Source organism: Chrysochloris asiatica, unplaced genomic scaffold (genome assembly GCF_000296735.1).
Source record: "Chrysochloris asiatica unplaced genomic scaffold, ChrAsi1.0 scaffold00014, whole genome shotgun sequence".
Classification (NCBI taxonomy): domain Eukaryota; kingdom Metazoa; phylum Chordata; class Mammalia; order Afrosoricida; family Chrysochloridae; genus Chrysochloris; species Chrysochloris asiatica.
Genome location: NW_006408532.1, coordinates 10,321,242 through 10,338,828, shown reverse-complemented (window position 1 = coordinate 10,338,828; position 17,587 = coordinate 10,321,242). Strand labels below are relative to the sequence as shown.

The 17,587-nt window shown below is 40.6% G+C and overlaps 1 protein-coding gene across 2 annotated transcripts in view; it reads right to left on the bottom strand.

Annotated features, from left to right (window-relative positions):
• The window catches only part of ABL1 (c-abl oncogene 1, non-receptor tyrosine kinase), a 224,015-nt gene that overhangs the window by 74,620 nt on the left and 131,808 nt on the right, over positions 1 to 17,587 (bottom strand). The window contains exon 1 of one of the 2 annotated variants that reach the window (XM_006834882.1): positions 10,960 to 11,041. The exons of the other annotated variant lie outside the window; for it this stretch is intronic. Within the exon in view, the coding sequence (XP_006834945.1) occupies positions 10,960 to 11,038 (79 nt within the window). The 5' untranslated portion in view covers positions 11,039 to 11,041. Of the gene's footprint in view, positions 1 to 10,959; positions 11,042 to 17,587 lie in introns of those variants that run through there. 2 annotated transcript variants of the gene reach the window in all.

Below are 17,587 nucleotides of genomic sequence, written 5' to 3'. Positions count from 1 at the left end.
CTAAACTTTTTTTCTTTGATAAAGGAAACAAGGATATATTGTTACAATTTGATAAACGTGACCTATACTCAAGGAGAGTATAGGTCAACAGAGAGGGAAGGAGTCATCCCATCAAGTATCAATGCTATCCCCCCTGTACACAGGGTAGATAGGGACGGCAACTTAGACAATGGCTACCTAAAATGTTGTTTTTGTTGTGACGTGCTGTCAAGTTGATTCCGACCCATAGTGACCCTGTATAGGGTTCCCAAGGAGCAGCTGGTGAGCTTGAACCAAAGACCTTGCAGTTTATATGGCTTTGCAGTCTGGCACATTAACCCACAGCGCCACAACAGGACTCCTAAAATGAGGGGGCAATAAAGGCAAAAAGTGATTGACTTACAAGGTTTCAAGGGGGAGTTTAGTTTAAGAGTATATGAGGGAGTTTAGTTTAAGAGTATGGGGGGAAGAAAGAATCCCCACTGAATAGTTTTCATCTTGTCTAGATGGGTCTGAAAAGAGATGGGGATAAGAATTGTATAATTCAATAGTGACTAATTGTTATCATGACTAATTGCGAGTCACAGTTGTAAAGGCAGAAATTTTGTAACAAAAACAGGGGAGTGGTTCATTTTACAGTCTAGAAAGAGAGGACCCTAGGACCCTAGCACAAGCAGAATGCGAGACCTTATCCAGAGAAGCAGTGATGCCAGAGATAGAGAAAGAGATGGGATCATGGAGAAGGAGAGCAGCTGAGGACTCTAGATTCATGGGAAGAAAGGGACTAAGAGCTGGTGACCAGTAAGCAGACTTGCAGCCCTTTTGGGGGTGTAAATTATTATATATGCGCAGAATGTGCCCTTTGAAGGTGTAAATTATTATACATGCCTGAGTGTTTTGTTTTTTAAAAAAAAGCTAAAGTAAATAAAGAGAAATACTGTTAACTGATGGTACATGGAGGGAGGATTATAATTATTGTAATGAAACAAGGTGTATGATTTGTTGTATGTAAAACTGATGATCTGCCCTGTAAACTTTCACTCAATCCACAATAAAAACCTTAAAATAAATAAAAAAGCTACAGAGCGATGGGGGAGGGAGGAATAACTAGCAAGCTATTCCTCAAGAATTATTTTTAAACATAACTTTGCTATATAAGAAAACAACCTCTAAATGTATTGGAATTTAGTTCAAATTAATGGGGGGTAGATAATGGTTGAAACAAGATTGGCTATAAATTGATAATTGCTAAAACTGGGTGATGAGTACATTAGGCTGTCTACTTTTGTTACCAATTATACATTTCCCATTTGAGAAAGTTAAAAAAAATTGTTAATCAAAACAAACAATTCATTTAATAAATGGCTCTTTAGTCAGTTTAATTACGATTCACCATTTAAGGAGGGAAAGTTAAATCCTTCCAGTGTTCCATTTGGTAAGTTTCTATTTTACGTATATATTAAAAACTTATCCATTGATATTTCTTCCTCTATTTCACATAATTGACCATACTGGCAAAAACACAGTACTTGATTTCACAGAGGTATTATGTAGTGTGAGATTATCAATTTTCGGGTTTGGGGCTCATAGAAATATGGTCTCTAGAGAAAGATGTAAAATGTTAATGTCCATGAACCAATGGGGTTTTTCCTTCCATAATGAAAAATTTCACCATGGTAACCGGAGAGGGTCAGAGGAAGGGAAGATATTTTCCAACACAGTAAGTATTAATTATACACATCAAAACAAACCTGAAAATGAATTGCTTAATTAACAAAATAAACTATGGGTGGATTCAGATCAATTCTATCATCACCTCAGTCATTAGAGAAACTGGCAAAGCTGACCTTTAGGATTACTAAATACTTGTTTTAAATAACAGCTCTGTTCTTTCTATGCAAGGCTCTGTGTTAAATTACTTTTACAAAATTTCTCATTTAAATCTCACAACTCAATTACGGAGGTGCTATTATGAACTTTATTTTCAGAAATGCAAAACCTGAGGTTCAAAAAGCAACCAGCTCTCCCCTCAAATCAAATCCCCTTCCAAGACTAAGACTCAATGGGAATACATGCTCTGATTGTTGACCACGTTCGTCACCGATAAGGGAAAGTGAGGGGAAAATAGCAACAATGAAGCTGCGAGGTAAGCCCTACAACATTCATTAGACTCCTGTGAACCAGGGTGGAGTCCTGGTTGGCCAGCAGTGTGGCAAGACCTGAGGGACTCTTGGGCCCAGAGTCAGTGACATAGCCACAGAGGACAAGAGTGGAGAGTGAAGTGTCCAGCTGATAAAGAGAGGGCATATGCACAAGAACACCCACACTTGCAGATAATACCCACTTGACCTGGCTTCAATGACTGGCTAATCACAGCTCAACTAGAAGAAGAAAGAAGAGGAAAAAAGGAGTAATTGGATACAATTTGATGAACCTGACCTACACCTATGGATGCAGGAGCTCAAAAGAGGGAACAAATCTTTACAGCAAGGATCATTCCCACCCCTTCATACACAGAGTAGACAGGGATGGGCCATTTGGACACTGGCTACCCAAAGTTGGGGGGCTACAAAGGTAAGAAGTGACTGTCTTACAAGCTTTCAAGAGGGAACCTAGATCCAGAGGGCATAGAAGAAGGTAGAATCTCCACTGAGTAGTATCCAATCTGAGCTGATGAAAGGAAATGCGGATAGGTCTCTTGTGATACAATAGTGAATAATTGTTATCAGGACTGATTGTGAGGGTTGGAAATGTAAAGGTAGACATTTTGTACCAAGGAGTTTGCAGTCTAGGAGCAGAGGTCCCTGGGACCATCAAGGGAGAAGAATGGAGAGCTGCATCCTACCCAGAGAAGCAGTGATGCCTGAGATGGAGGCAGAGACGATGACGTGGCGAGATGGAGCAGCTGGGGACTTTAGACCCAGAGAGGGAGAGGGGCTGTGGGGGGGAGCAGGCTTGTAAGGTATACCCTTTGGTTGGTTGATTGATGATGCATGGAGGGGATTGTAACCATGGCAATGAAATGATATATGATAGGATGAACGTAAAGCTAATGTTCTCCCATGTAAACTATCACATAATTCACAATAAAACATTAAAAAAAAAAAAAAAAAAGCAACCAGCTGAAGATGAGATGTGCAGAAGGGAGCACAGCTGGTATTTGGAGCCAAGCTGGTTGGCACCAGAGATGCCCTTTCTACACATAAGAATGTTACCCTAGCAATACTTGGGATAGCCACAAAACTTGCAAACATGTATGGGCATTTCAAAAGAATATCCTAGAAAAAAAAAAAAAAAAAAAGAATATCCTCTAGGTTGGTACAATACATATCCCAGCTCTTCAAAAAAAAAAATCCTGCAAAGGGGACTGCACAGAGAATCTTATTTCTAATTTGTTGTTAGGTGCATTCGAGTCAGTTCTGTCTCACAGTCACCCTATATAGGGTTTTCAGTGAGGGACTGGTAAATTTGAACCGCCAATCTTACATTAGCAGTCCATTGCTTATCCTATAGCACCACACCAGGAGATAAGAAAACAGGAACTCAGAGAAGTCAAAGGAAAGTCTGAACCACCTCACTCCAAATTCAATATTATTTCCAACCAAAGTGAACTGGGGCCCTTATTCTTTCTATAAAACAGGGATAGTAGTAATTATCTCAAATTTACCAGATAAGGCTTTCTGCTTCCCTAAAGATTTACAACCTCAGAAACCCTAGAGAAGGTTGCTATGAGTAGGAATCAACTTGATGGCACACAACTACCACCAACAACCAGGTTAATTAACAAAACCACCTAGGGTTGGTATGATAAAGGAGAAGGTACATCAAGTCCTTAGTGCCAAGGCCCACATCAGAAATCAATAATCTGAATACAGAGCAAAACAAAAAGGATTGACTAACTTTCTCTTAGGTTACAGAAAGAGCCTTTGGTTTTGTTACTAAACCAAGAAGGTATTTGATGACCTCAGGAGAGAGTATTTAGAAAAAGAGTATGAGCTTCTTTGAAGTAAAAGTTCTAAAACTATATATATATGGCACCACATAAAGCAGTCACTAGAAAGTTAACTTCTGAAAAAGAAGCACTTAAAAGTGGGTCCTTAAAGTAAAATTTGAAAGTTCAAGAAGAGCTCATCTCACAGACACTAGTTTTTGATCCCATACTACAGAACCAACACATTCATGCACAATGTTCATGCACAACATATTTAAATACAAACACATGAACAAGTAAAAGTAAAATGATATTCAAGTGGCTATCAGTTATGTTTTCTTTCATATCTCCAGGAGGAAGACATAACCAGAAAACTGAATGTTCAATGTAGCCCAAAGACTAAAGCTAAATGTCGTCACAGTGAACAGACACTGCTAAACATACATGTTCACAAAGTTGGATGGCAAAATCCAAATGTTATAATGCTTGCATACGCATAAAATATTTCTAGGATACACAAGAAACTCCTGAGTAACTGCCTCTGGATAGAGAGAATTCTTTTTATTCAGTACTCTTTCAGGATTATCATATGCAGGCATTTTCTTACATACGTTGTTGTTACGTGCCATCAACTTTTGTTCTTATGCACAACAGAACAAAACACTGCCAGGTTCTGTGCCACCCTCACAATCGTTTAAGCATGAATCCGTTGCTGCTACTACTGTGCCAGATATTGTTGTTGTTGTTGATAAGTGCAGGCGAAATCAGTTCTGATGCACAGCGATCCTGTATAGGGTTACCGATGAGCCATTGGTGAGTCTGAATCACCGACCTTGAGAATTTAGCAGGACACCTACACCAAATACTAGTGGGTTTCAAAAAGTTTATGGAAAAATGGAATGATAGATAACGGAATTTTTCCATGAGCTATCTGAAGCCCTCTCGCACATTTTTTAAAAAATTAAATTCATTATACTCTAAAAGTAACCATTCTACCAGTATTTCTAGAAGAGAAATATTTATTCAGACATTTCATGGGTGTTTCCAAGGATACCATTTTAATATCAACAGTGAGTTCCAAAGGAGATGGAGACAAATAATAACAGCTGTTAGATAAAACGGCTAAGAGTAGATTGTCTGGAGCTAGACAGCATGGGTTCAAATCGCAGCACAACCACTCTGTTAGCTCTGGCCATTTGGACAAGTTACCTACCTAATCATGTTGTCTCATGTATAAAACTGAAATAATCATAAGGTAAATATGAAAAATAAGGGAATTAAATCTTGTAGAGTGCTGAAAGAATGCTTGGCACATAGTGACCATTACTAATTGTCAGCTATCATAAGGAGTTCTGGTGGCACAAAGTTTAAGTGCTCAGCAGTTCTGAGGGAGAAAGATGTGGCAACCTGTTTCCACAGAGATGACTGTTGTTGTTGTTAAGTGCCATGGAGACGAATACAACTCAGAGCCCCTATAAAGGGTTTCTAAAGAGCTCCTGCTGGGTTTGAACTGCCAACCTTGTGGTTCCCAGTCCAGTGCCAATCCTACACCAAGAAACCCTATGGGACAGTTCTACTCTGTCACAAGAGGTTGCTAGGAGTTGAAAACTAATGCAATGGTACCTAACAACAACACTGTCACAATTACAGAGGCTTCCAAGACACATCCCGACAACTCATGGGATTGGTTTACTGGGTTAAAAGCCTTGGGATAATAGTCTCAGCGGACAACTGCGTCAATTGGCGTAACAAAGTTCATGAAGATAATGTTCTACATCCTAGTTCATGTGGTGAGTCTGGGGTCTTAAAGCTTATGGGGGAAAAACAAACTTATGAGTGGCCAACTACAGGTCTCTACTTGTATGGAGCAAAAGGACTCCGGGGCCCAGAGTCAGTGACATGGCTACGGAGGACTCAAGTGGAGAATGTAGCTGCCGGCTGATGGGAAGAGAGGGCATGTGCACAAGAACACCCACACTTGCAGATGACACCCACGTGACCGGGACTGGATGATCAGAGCACAACCAGGAGAAGAAAGGAAGGGGGGGTGGGGAGAGATTGAGCTGATCCAAGCTGATGAACTTGACCTATGAATACATATGCAGTGACACAAAAGAGGTGATAAATCCTTACGGCAAGAAACATTCCCACCCCCTCCACACACAGAGTAAACAGAGAGGGGCAACTTGGACATTGGATACCCAAATGGGGAGGGAGGGACTACAAAGGCAAGAAGTAACTGGCTTACAAGCCTTCAAGAGGGAACCTAGAGCTAGGGGGCATGGAGGAAGGCAAAATCACCAGTAAGTACTATCCAATTTGTCTAGGTGGAGCTGATGAAATGAAATACAGATGGGTAATGTGTGATACTGCAGTAAACAATGGTTATCAAGACAGATTGTGAGTGTTGGAAATGCAAGGGTAGATGTTTTATAGCAAGGAAGAGAGCAATTATTTCTCCAGTCTAGGAGCGGAGGTCTCTGGGACCACCAACAGATAAGAGCCAAGAATAGGACCCCACCCAGAGAACCAGGGATGCCTGAGATGGAGACAGAGACGATGACAAGGAGGGATGAAGCGGCTGGGGGCTTTGGATCCAGAGAGAGAAAGGAACTGTGGGCGGAAGACTGAGGGGGGAGGGGGAGGGTAGAGCACGGACTTCTAGGATATGCCCTTTGGTTGGAAGACGAGGCATGGAGGGGATTGGAACCATGGCAATGTAATGATATACGATGGAATGAATATGGAACTGAGGTTTTCTCATGTAAACTATCATATAATTCACAATAAAACATTAAAAAAAAAAGTAGAATGAAGGAAATTAAAGTCTCAAAGAAACTGGTCCATGGGACTAAACCACAATCTTACTAAACTGAGACAAAAACTAGATGAAACCCAGCTACCACTACCAACCCTTCTTACCATTAAACACACTAGAAGGTCCTGGATAGAATGGAGAAAAGCAGAAGAAAACTTAAATTCCTACAAAAGATCACACCTACTAAACCAAGAGACTAGAGAAACCTTGAGACTATTGCCATAAGATACCCTTTGAACTTAGAATTGGGGCTATTTTTGCAGGTCAACTTTCAGCTAAATAATAGATTGCTCTCATACAGTTAATTAAGGGAGCTAACATTACTCATGGGTTGTACTGTTTATTTTATAAGTCAAAAGGTAAACATTTACTCAAAACAAAGATGAGAAGGCAAGAAGAAAAGAAATTAGATCAATGGAAACAGAACACACAGAATGGAAATAATGAGAATGGTACCACATTGTAAAAACTGTAATCAGTAACAAGGAACAATTTGCATAAAAATTGTTAAAGGAGAACCTACTTTGCTGTGTAAATTTTTACCTAAAATACAATAAAATTATCATTTTTTAAACCACAACATTGTTATGTTAATACTATTATTGCTTTGACAGTGGGAGTGGCCTGACAGCAGGCAGCAAGCTTAATCAAACTGAACCTTGTTTGATGGAACAAGGGAAAACCTGCTCATATTTCATTCCCTCTGTGACCTGGGATGCCTGGGCTCTAAGTGGGTGTCAATAAACACTGACTGATTGATTTAGGACAGCAGTAAAATGGAAAGGCTGGATTACTTATCCAGATGTTGGCAAATGTTTTTCCCTAGAGATTACTGGCACTTCCAGTCCTTAAGAAATGATCACAAGACCCATCTCTCACATCATATACAAAAACAAACAACATGGACTAAAGACCTAAATGTAAACAGTAGAACTATGAAGATTATAATGTGAAAATAGGGACTAAGTTAGGGGCTAGAATGCATGGCATATATACACTATCAAACACTGCAAAAAAATACACTAACAGTAGAAGACAAAATAGATGATTGGGATTTCATGAAAGTTACAAACGTATATGCACCAAGAGCTTTCAGCAGTAGAACAAAAAGGGAGACCACAGGCTGGGAAAAATTATTCTTTGCATTGTAGTATCCGACAAGGGACTAATCTCTAAAATTTATAGAAAACTAAAACATCTTGACAGGAAAAATATAAACAACCCAATTAAAAATGGGCACAGGATATGAATAGATACTTCATCAAGGAGACATCCAAACAGCCAGCAAATATATGAAAAAACGTTCATGATCATAAGCCACTGTTGTTGTTATTAAGGGCTGTGGGGTCAGTTCCAACTTGTAGCAACCCTGTAAAGGATTTCCAAGAAGCAGCTGGTAAGACTGAACCACAAACTGTGTGGTTCAAACAGACCTTGGGGTCCAACACAATACCCTGTAGTGCCACAACAGGACTGATAATAAACTACTATTATAGAGATGGAAATCAAAACCCCAAAGACGTATCCTCTCGCAACAGCATTAACAGCAAAGTTCAAAAGAATAGAAAACAAATGATGTTAAGGGTGTGAATATACTAGGACCCTTCAACAATCCTGGTGGGACTGACTGTAAAATGGTTCAAACAACTCTGGAAAAACGGTATGGTGCTTCCTCAGAAAGTTGGAAGTAGAAAATACCTCATGACCCAGAAATCACTCTACTGTCTATATATCCACAAGAAATACAAGACAAGACAATGTTCATTGCAGCACTATTCCTGTTGCAACACAACAGGAAAAAGATGGAGACAGCCTAAGGGCCCATCAATGGAAAAAGGATAAACTTTGGTACATACACACGGTGGAATACTATACAACCTTAGAGACTAATGATGAATCTGTGAAACACCTCATAACATGGAGGAATCTGGAAGACATTATGCTGAGTGAAACTAGTCAATCACAAAAGGTGTTAATATTGAATGAGATATGTGTTGTAAAACGTAATAAAAGGTTTCCACACTAAAATAAATAAATAAATAAATAAATGATCCCTAAGGGTTGTTTTAGTCTCTCAACTACAAAACAGTAATTCCATTTACATTCTCTTATTGAATATAAACAATGTAATACAGAAAATTCAGTAAAAAGAAAGAATTCCTAAAGTGACACATTTCTGGATTAAGCCTTAACCCAACAACAACAATAACAACAACAAGAAAGCAATATAGCTGTACTGGATTTGTTTTTCTGTTTTTTTTTTTTTTTTTTTTTTAAGATTTGGAACTAAACAATTCAAACATTACAGTTTGCCAAAGTAAGGTCCCTAAGATCTTTTTTTTTTCTACAACAATAATTACGCCAACCAGGTATGTACTAAAGCTCCAATTTACCCCTAGTAAAATGAAATAATGTCACAGTAAAGCTGTGACCTAAATTTTTCTCCTCTTCTGCAGTTCTAAAAGTCCATTCATCAACTACGCCTTCGGCATCCATCTGCAAAATGGAGATGATAATGCCTAACACTAACTCATTACAGATGCAAATGAGAATGTGTTCAGAATCTTGAGCAACTTGAAAAATAATATATTAAGATGATTCTGGCTGTCATATACCAACTTTTAGGAGACAAACTGTCTCCTTCCTCCAATGTTTGATTTCTGTGATCCCATTCCATCAAGAAGGATCTTCTCTGAGGCACTGAGTGTTCCTAAAATCCCAGAGAGGAATGAAGAACTAGGTAGACGTTTTGTGACATGAGCAAACAAGTTTCACCTATATCACTGGAATTTATGGTTTCGGCTGCATGTGTGACTCCAGGCAGCCCCTCAAGTCAGAGTAGCAAAGAAAAGTATATCAGAAATCTAAAGAGGCCTCCATTTGTTTCTATTTCATTTCCAAACAGATAAACATTAGAACTTCATGGCACTATAGCAGAAAAACTACTTCTTCTAAAACAAAGACGAGCTTTACATTTCTTTACATTTAACTCCTAAATAGTAGTAATCCAAAAATGATTATATCTCTGAGGTACAAGTAGCCTTTCTGCTGAAAGCAGTAGTCTGAAATGACCAGTCCCCAAATCAATTTCATAACCATCTTGAAAGTTACAAAAATAACATCACCCAGTTCACTTTTTTTTCAGTTGTCATCTCATTAGGATTGATAATTTTTTAAAAAGGAAAAGAAACAAAACAAATGGGATCAGACTGCTCCAGTAAAGATTTACAGCCTCGGACACCTTGTACAGGGTCCCTATGAGTCGGAACCGACTCCAAGGCACAAAACAACAAAAACAACAACAGAAAAGAACAGAAGAGTAGGGTGGAAGGAAGCAAAAGCGCAATGTTCTTGTTGCAGATAAATGCCATCAAGTCGATTCCGACTCATAGCGACCCCTGGGGATAGGGTTTCCAAGGAGCAACTGGTGGGTCTGAACCACCAATCTTGTGATTTGCAGTCCAGATGTGTCGCTGTGAGCTAATGCGTCGGACTGCAAAGTCATTTGAACCTCAAGGTCGGTGGTTCAAACTCACCAGCTGCCTCCTTGGAAACCCTCTACAGGGTCGCTATGGGTCGGAATCGACTCTACGGCACTTAACAACAACTTATCCTACGTTTTACTGAAGGAACTCCTGCACCCTGCTATACTCAGTGGAAATGCCTTCTTCACCCTAAAGAGAGAAAAATTCCTAAGACCTATTCATGGTCTGTAGATAACATTGGGTGGGTGGGAGTGTGTGTGTGTGTGGGGGGGGGGTGTAGAAAGATGAAATTCTGTACCCATAAATGGGTAAAAGCCATGTCCTCTTTGTACACGATACTTAATGAAAATCTTATGTTTTCACAAACGCAGATAGACCTTTTTGACACCTAATTCCCAATTAACTGCAGAAATTACGCAACGCAGGCTAACAAAAACATTAATGGTCTGTGATACTCATTTTCTCCAACTTTTTCGGGGAAGCCAGCTGTTTGCGGCTCTCGTGACACCTCCATCACGACATAAACTCCGAGGAGTTAATAATCATGGGCTGGCGCACGCACTCTCTCGGTTCGGCCAGCAGCGCCCTGAGACTTTCGAGGGAAAGAAAGAGAAAGAAAGCGAGAAAGGGGGGAGCGGGCGCGTAAGCGAACAAGCGAGGCCTAAGAACAGAGTTCCAGACCCCCCGCTCCGTGGGGACAGCCCTTCTTTCATAATTTGCTCCCAACTGCCCGGGCCTGGACTTACCTTCCAAGTAACAACTGGAGGACGAAGAGAGGCCTTTCTTTGATTTACAGCCTACCAACTTCAAGCAAATCTCCAACATCTTCGTGTGCGGTCGGCGTCCGGGTCCGGCGCCCCCTCTCCCCACCGCTCCAGGCGTCGGGCGGGACCCGGCTTGGGCCGGTGTAGCCCGGCTCCCCACTCGCCCTCCTCGCCCAGTGCCCCGGCCACAATCTGCGTTCACCGCGGGTGACCGCGCCCGGACTCGGCCATCCCGCCCGGTGCCGTCTCCACTCCCGGACGCGGCCAACAAAGAGCCCTAAAGCTCCGGCGCGCTGAAGGCCCGCCCCCGGCCCTTAACTCTTTCTTAGCCGGGCCGCCCACCCAGTGCTTCCTCCCTGCGCGCAGCCTGCCGGAATTAAAGACAGAACTTGAAATCACGGTTGTGGACCGAGATTTTCTTTTAGGTTTTCAAAGGAAAACACAGCCCCCAAAGCATACGGCTTTCAAAAGCAATTCGGTAGCCAGTTTCTATTTTACCGGAGAAGTTTAAGCCCAGCACTAAGATGTTCTTCAGCGTTGGTTTAAAAAAACAACAATCCTACCACCAAGAGAAAGACAAGGCGTTACTCAGTCTATGAGAACTGCAGTTGCCCTCATTTGAAATATCTTTTATCTACACTGTGGCATGAGACTTCCCCACCCTGCCCTACATAAGGTCAAGTTCTATTGTGCTATGGACCTAGGCAAAACCAAGAATGCTGATGAATAATGCAGATTCCTCTGGAATTACCTCTACTGCCCTCATTTATGTTCACTGAGTTTACTGTGATTAAGGCCTACTCAGTGAGTGTCTGAGGAATGAATAATCAGGCTTGAACCCACATTACAACTATATAAATATGCAACACATTCATAAAAATCATACATTCACACTTAGAGAAGGCTGGAAACAGAAGAGAGTGTGAGTTCAAATTCAAACATAAATTTTGATTATATGTGACCAAAATTTAGTCTCCACAAAGACTAATTCATCAGAGGCAAGAACTGCATTTTCTTCATCAGAGGCTGTTTTTCATTCCTTTGGTGACTGTCACTGGGTACCATTTTAAAATCCATTTCATTGAGTATTGGGCTCAAAGTTCTTTATAACTCTGGTTGTTGTTGTTGTTGTTAAGTGCCATCGAGTCGGTTCCGACCCATAGCGACCCTGTACAGGGTTTCCGAGGGTGTAAATCTTTACGGGAGTAGAAAGCCTCATCTTTCTCCCGCGGAGCGGCTGGTAGTTTCGAACCACAGACCTTAAGGTTCGCAGCCCGATTCGTAACCACTACGCTCTGGTTAGGGCTGCTCATAAACCCAAACCCAAACCCACTGCGCCATGGAGTAGATTCCAACTCATAGCAAACCTATGTAGGGTTTCTGAGGCTGTAAATCTTTACAGGAGCAGAAATTCTCTTCCTTCTCCCAAGGAGCAGCTGATAGATTCCAACAGCTGATAGATTCCAACAACTGTGGTTCAAGCAACACAATGTATGGTTGGTTGGTTATATGCCGTGGAGTCAGTCCCCACTCATAGCGACCCTGTACAGGGTTTCCGAGGCTGTAAATCTTTACAGGAGCAGAAAGTCTATCTTTCTCCCACAGAACAGCTGGTAGTTTCGAACTGCTGACCTTGCGGTTTGCAGGCCGATTCGTAACCACTAGGCTATCAGAGCTCCTTTAACACAATGTATAGGGCAAACTGTTGTTGTTAAGTGCTGTTGAGTTGGTTTGGACTCATAGGGACCCAGTATAGAATGTCTGAGGAGCAACTGGTGGGTCTGAACTGCTGATCTTGTGGTTCACATTCTAGTACATATCCTACAGCGCCACACCAGGAATTTAGGGCTGATTACAGACATTATAAAATAAAAATCACAATAATATGTTATTGGCACAAACCAGTAATCTAGATTATTAGAAAAAATAGGGAATACAATCATTCAAAATAATTCAACAAAATCAGATAAATTACAAAGAGAAAGAAAAGGAATTTCTTAACTAAGTCATATCAGATAACTAAACAGGGAAGAAAATTAATTTAGTTCACATCTTATAGCATAAAACTAATAAAAGATAAAATGTGCCACATGCTTATTATAAGCATGTTACATTCATTCCGAAGAGGGAAGAGAATTAGTTCTTGTTTTCACTTGGAAAGGAGGGGGGAAAAGGATATTTAAATAATTTATTCATTTGAAGGAAACTTCTGAATTTAAGAAATATATAAGCCTTGAATAAATTACAAAAAGATGACTCTTAAGATTTTAGATTAAAAACTGAAGTTTTTTACATTTGTGGTTCAGTTGTATTTTAAACAAAGACAGAGAAAGACATAGAGCAGGGGCCCAACCTAGAAGTGGATCTAAGGAAAGATGCAGGATCCTGAAGTAGCATCTCAGAGCAGCAGAACCAAGGGGGTAGGGTCATATAGATGTGGAAAGAAGATGGGTAAATATGAAATGAAGTCTGGTTTGGGACCCCCTAGGATCAGATGATCCCAGTTCTAAATGACTTCCTTACTGTTTCTAGCTCAACCACTAACTTTAAGGGAGAGGAACAAATATCTTAAGATATGTGCATGCTATTTTTACATGCACATATCAAGAAGCCTACTTCCTCTGATTCTGCAAATATTGTTCTGTGAGAGTCTACCTGGTTCTCTGTGTGGGTCCAGTGTGTTTTAATAAACAAGAGCTTAAAAGAAGATCTAATCAATTATATCCATTTTTGCCACTGTCTATGGACACATATATGAGTCCTGATGTGGTACCACGGAATAATGCCATGGACTGCAAAGTCGGTTTGAACTGCAAGGTTGGTGGTTCAAGCTCACTAGCCGCTCCTCGAAAACACTATACAGGGTCGCTATGGGTCGGAACCAACTTGATGGCACTGAACAACAAGGACACATATGCATCTCTTTAAGTTTCATAATTATCCAATCAGATATTTCCATTTGCTGGTCAAGTGTCACAAAGGCCTGATGAATTGGGGCCTGGGCAGTGGCAGCTGAATGAGCTGTGGCATCATAAAACCTTAGTTCTGAATCTCAAATTTGTCTGGTGTCGTGCTACAGGATAAAGCACTGGACCATAAGGTGGCTGAACCACAAGGTCAGTGGTTCAAACCCACCAGCTGCTCCTCGGAAACCCTATACAAGGTCTCTATGAGTTGGAGCCAACTCAACAGCACTCAACAACAACAATAATGGTGTTAGGAAGTCCTGGTGTGGCAGTGAACTGTTAACCAAAAGGTTGACAGTTCAAAACTACCAGTCATGCCTTGAAAACCCTATATGGAGTTGCTATGAGTCAGAATCAACTTGACAGCACTTAGCAACAACTTGGTGACTTAAATAAGTGATTTAAGGCCTTCAATTTTTCCATCTGTAAAATGGGGGTGGTCAGAAGAACAGCAGCCATCTCACTGGGTTATAAAGATTAGAAATAATGTATGGAAAATGTCCAGTGTATAGTTGTTGTTAAGTGCCATCAGGTCAGTTCTTACTCATAGTGACTCTGTATAGAGTTTCTGAGGAGCGACTAGTAAACTTGAACCGCTGACCTTGCAGTCCAGTGCATTAATCTGCAGGACCACTGTATGGTGCTGGAAGATAAGCACTGGACTTCTAACCACAAGTTCAGCAGTTCAAACCTACCAGCTTCTCAGAAACACTATACAGAGTTACGGAGTTGGAACCAACTAAACAATACTCAACAATAACAACATTATTATAGTGCAGTGGGTTAGAGAGTTAAGCTGCTAACCGAAAGGCAGACAGTTTGAACTCATTAGTAGCTCTACCTGAAAAAGATGATGAAGTCTGCTTTGGTAAAGACTTACAGCTTCAGAAATCCTATGGAGCAGTGCTACTCTGCTCTATAGGATTGCTATGAGTGGATGGCAGTGGGTCTGGTTTTTTCTTTTTCCAAAAGAGGACTATTACTATATCAGGTGATGGTCTGTGGTCTTAAGTCTTACTGAGACTAAGTCAAGAACTAAAATTAACAAACGTGATATGTGAAAACGATTCCAGAAAGCACAGTCTGAGGAAGTGAAAGCATGGTCTGGATGTTTTCCAAGGGACAAGGAAATTAATTTATTTTATTAAGGGAAAGAAATACTAGCTAAGGGGAAAGAGTAGCAACCAAGGTTCAAATGTCACAGAGAGTCCTACTTTTAATCCCAAAGCCAAAGTTTTACAACTACAGCTTTGTGGCAAAACCCAAACTCCATATTCCAAATCTTTCAGGGGTCTCTATTTCAAGGCCAGTCCTTAAGTGTGCAGGCTGCATAACTGGACTGGCTTTCATATGACAAATTCTTGTTTTTAGTATTTCCCCTTACTATTTCCCAGGCTTCAGTTCTCAGTTGGAGGCCATTATGAACTGCCTAGATCTACTCTCTAGGATCTGAACTGCCTTAAATTATCTCATTATAGTAAGAACTCTACTATATGTTTATGGCTAACAAGTCTAAACATAATGGCTAAAAACAATAATTTTTCTCTAGAAAGAAGCTAGTTATATTAGGCCTATTTTATTTTTATCAAGTATTTCATTAAAAATCAAATTATACTACAATTTTCCATAACTCTGAGACCAAAAGAACTAGATGGTACCCAGCTACCACTACCAACTGCTGTAAAGGGAGCACATTAGAAAGTTCTAGATAGAGTGGAAATGTGGAAAATCAAAATTCAAAATCATAAAACAGACCAGGTATACTAGTCAGACAGAAATTATGGCCCTTAGTCACCCTGTAAGTGAGGAAGCTTAGTGGTGCAGTGGTTAAACAAAAAATCAATCAGCAACCCACTTCCCTCTGTGTGGAAGATTACAGCCTTGGAAATCTTATGGAGCAGTTCTACTGTGCCCGTTGTTGTTGTTAAGTGTCGTTGAGTCGGTTCCAACCCATAGCAACCCTATATAGGGTTTCCAAGGAGCAACTGGTTAGCTTGAACCACCAACCTTGCAGTTCGAACCGGCTTTGGAGTCCAGCACTTTAACCCATAGCGCCACACCAGGACTGTGTCCTATAGGGTCCCTATAAGTCAGAATCTGACTCCATTGCAACAGGTTTGGTATCTCTCGCGATTTCCTTGGGAGGAGGGGAAGTTGACTGTTTAAAAAATGTCTTTCTTCTACCCTGACAGTTTAGTAAGTTATAGAATTCTAGGTTGAAAATAATTTACCTCACTGAATTTTTAAGACATTTCTCTACTATCTCTTAGTTTCTAGTATTTTTCTTTAGAACTGTAATTCCATTCTGATTCTTGATCCTTTATATAATAACCTGCTTTTCTCTCTGAAATATAGTAGAATCTTTTAATATTCCTGGGATTCTTGAATTTCACAATGACATGACTTGGTATCTCAATTTTCTGTTTATTTATTTCACTATGTAAGTGTAATAGGTTCCTCATTTGGGCTGCGATGCAAGGCCAGCAGGTCAAATCTACCAGCTGCTCCTTGGGAGAAAGATGAGGTGTTCTGCTCCTATAAAGATTTATAGCACTGGAAACCGTACACAGGGTCACTGTAAGTTGGAACCGACTTAATGACACAAAGCAGCAGTATGACTTGGTATAGAGTCTTTTAAAATATATTATGTATGCCAGGCTTTCAAGAGGGCCCATTCAACCCCCAAATTTTAAGTCTTTTAGCCATTAGCCCTAGAAAACACCCACTCTACTAAGCTCAGTATTTTTCCTTATATTTGTTTGTCTGCAAACTTGCTTTCCTCCACCCTTCCCCCATGCCCTCCTTCCACCCTTTCCCACACCTTGCTCTTTTCAGAATTCTTAAATCTAATAACCAGCTCCTGTTGAGTTGGTTCTGACTCTGGTTGACCTTATATGTTTCAGAGGAGAACTGAGCTCCATAAGGTTTCCAATGGCTGAATTTTTGAGAAGTAGACAGCCAGTTTTTTTTCACCATCCACAGACTCCTGTGAAGTTTATAGCAGATACTGAACCCTTTCCATTGAGTTTCTAATTTCCCTTAACTGTTCACTCTTACTGTCCACTTCTTAGTATTTTTATTTCTACTCAGCTCCATAAGGTAAGCACTAGACTATGAAACAGAAGGTCTGTAATTCAAGCCCACCAGTTGCTCCTTGGAAGGAAGACAAGGCTTACTGTTCTCTTGAAGATTTGAAGCCTCAGAAACCCTATACAGTGGTTGCTAGGAGTCAGAACTGACTCAACAGCACTTAACAACAATAAGTTCCTCTGTTCTGTTTATTTTACTATCTCTCATGTTAGAAACTATTCTTTAATGTCCAGAGAAATTTGGCTGTCCAGTCAATACATATGAATGATGGGTCATCAAGTTGTTAGGGGCCATCAAGTCAGTACTGACTCATAGCAACCCTATGCACAACAGAAAGAAACACTGCCCAATCCTGGGCCAACCTCACAATTGTTGACACGCTTGAGCCCAATGATGCTGTCACTTTGCCAATCCGTCTAGTTGGGGGTCTTCCTCTTATTCTCTGAACCTCTACCTTACCAAACATGGTATCCTTCTCCAGTTACTGGTCCTTCCTGACAATATGTCTGAGAATAAGACATGAAGTTTGGCCATCCTGGCCTCCAAGGAGCACT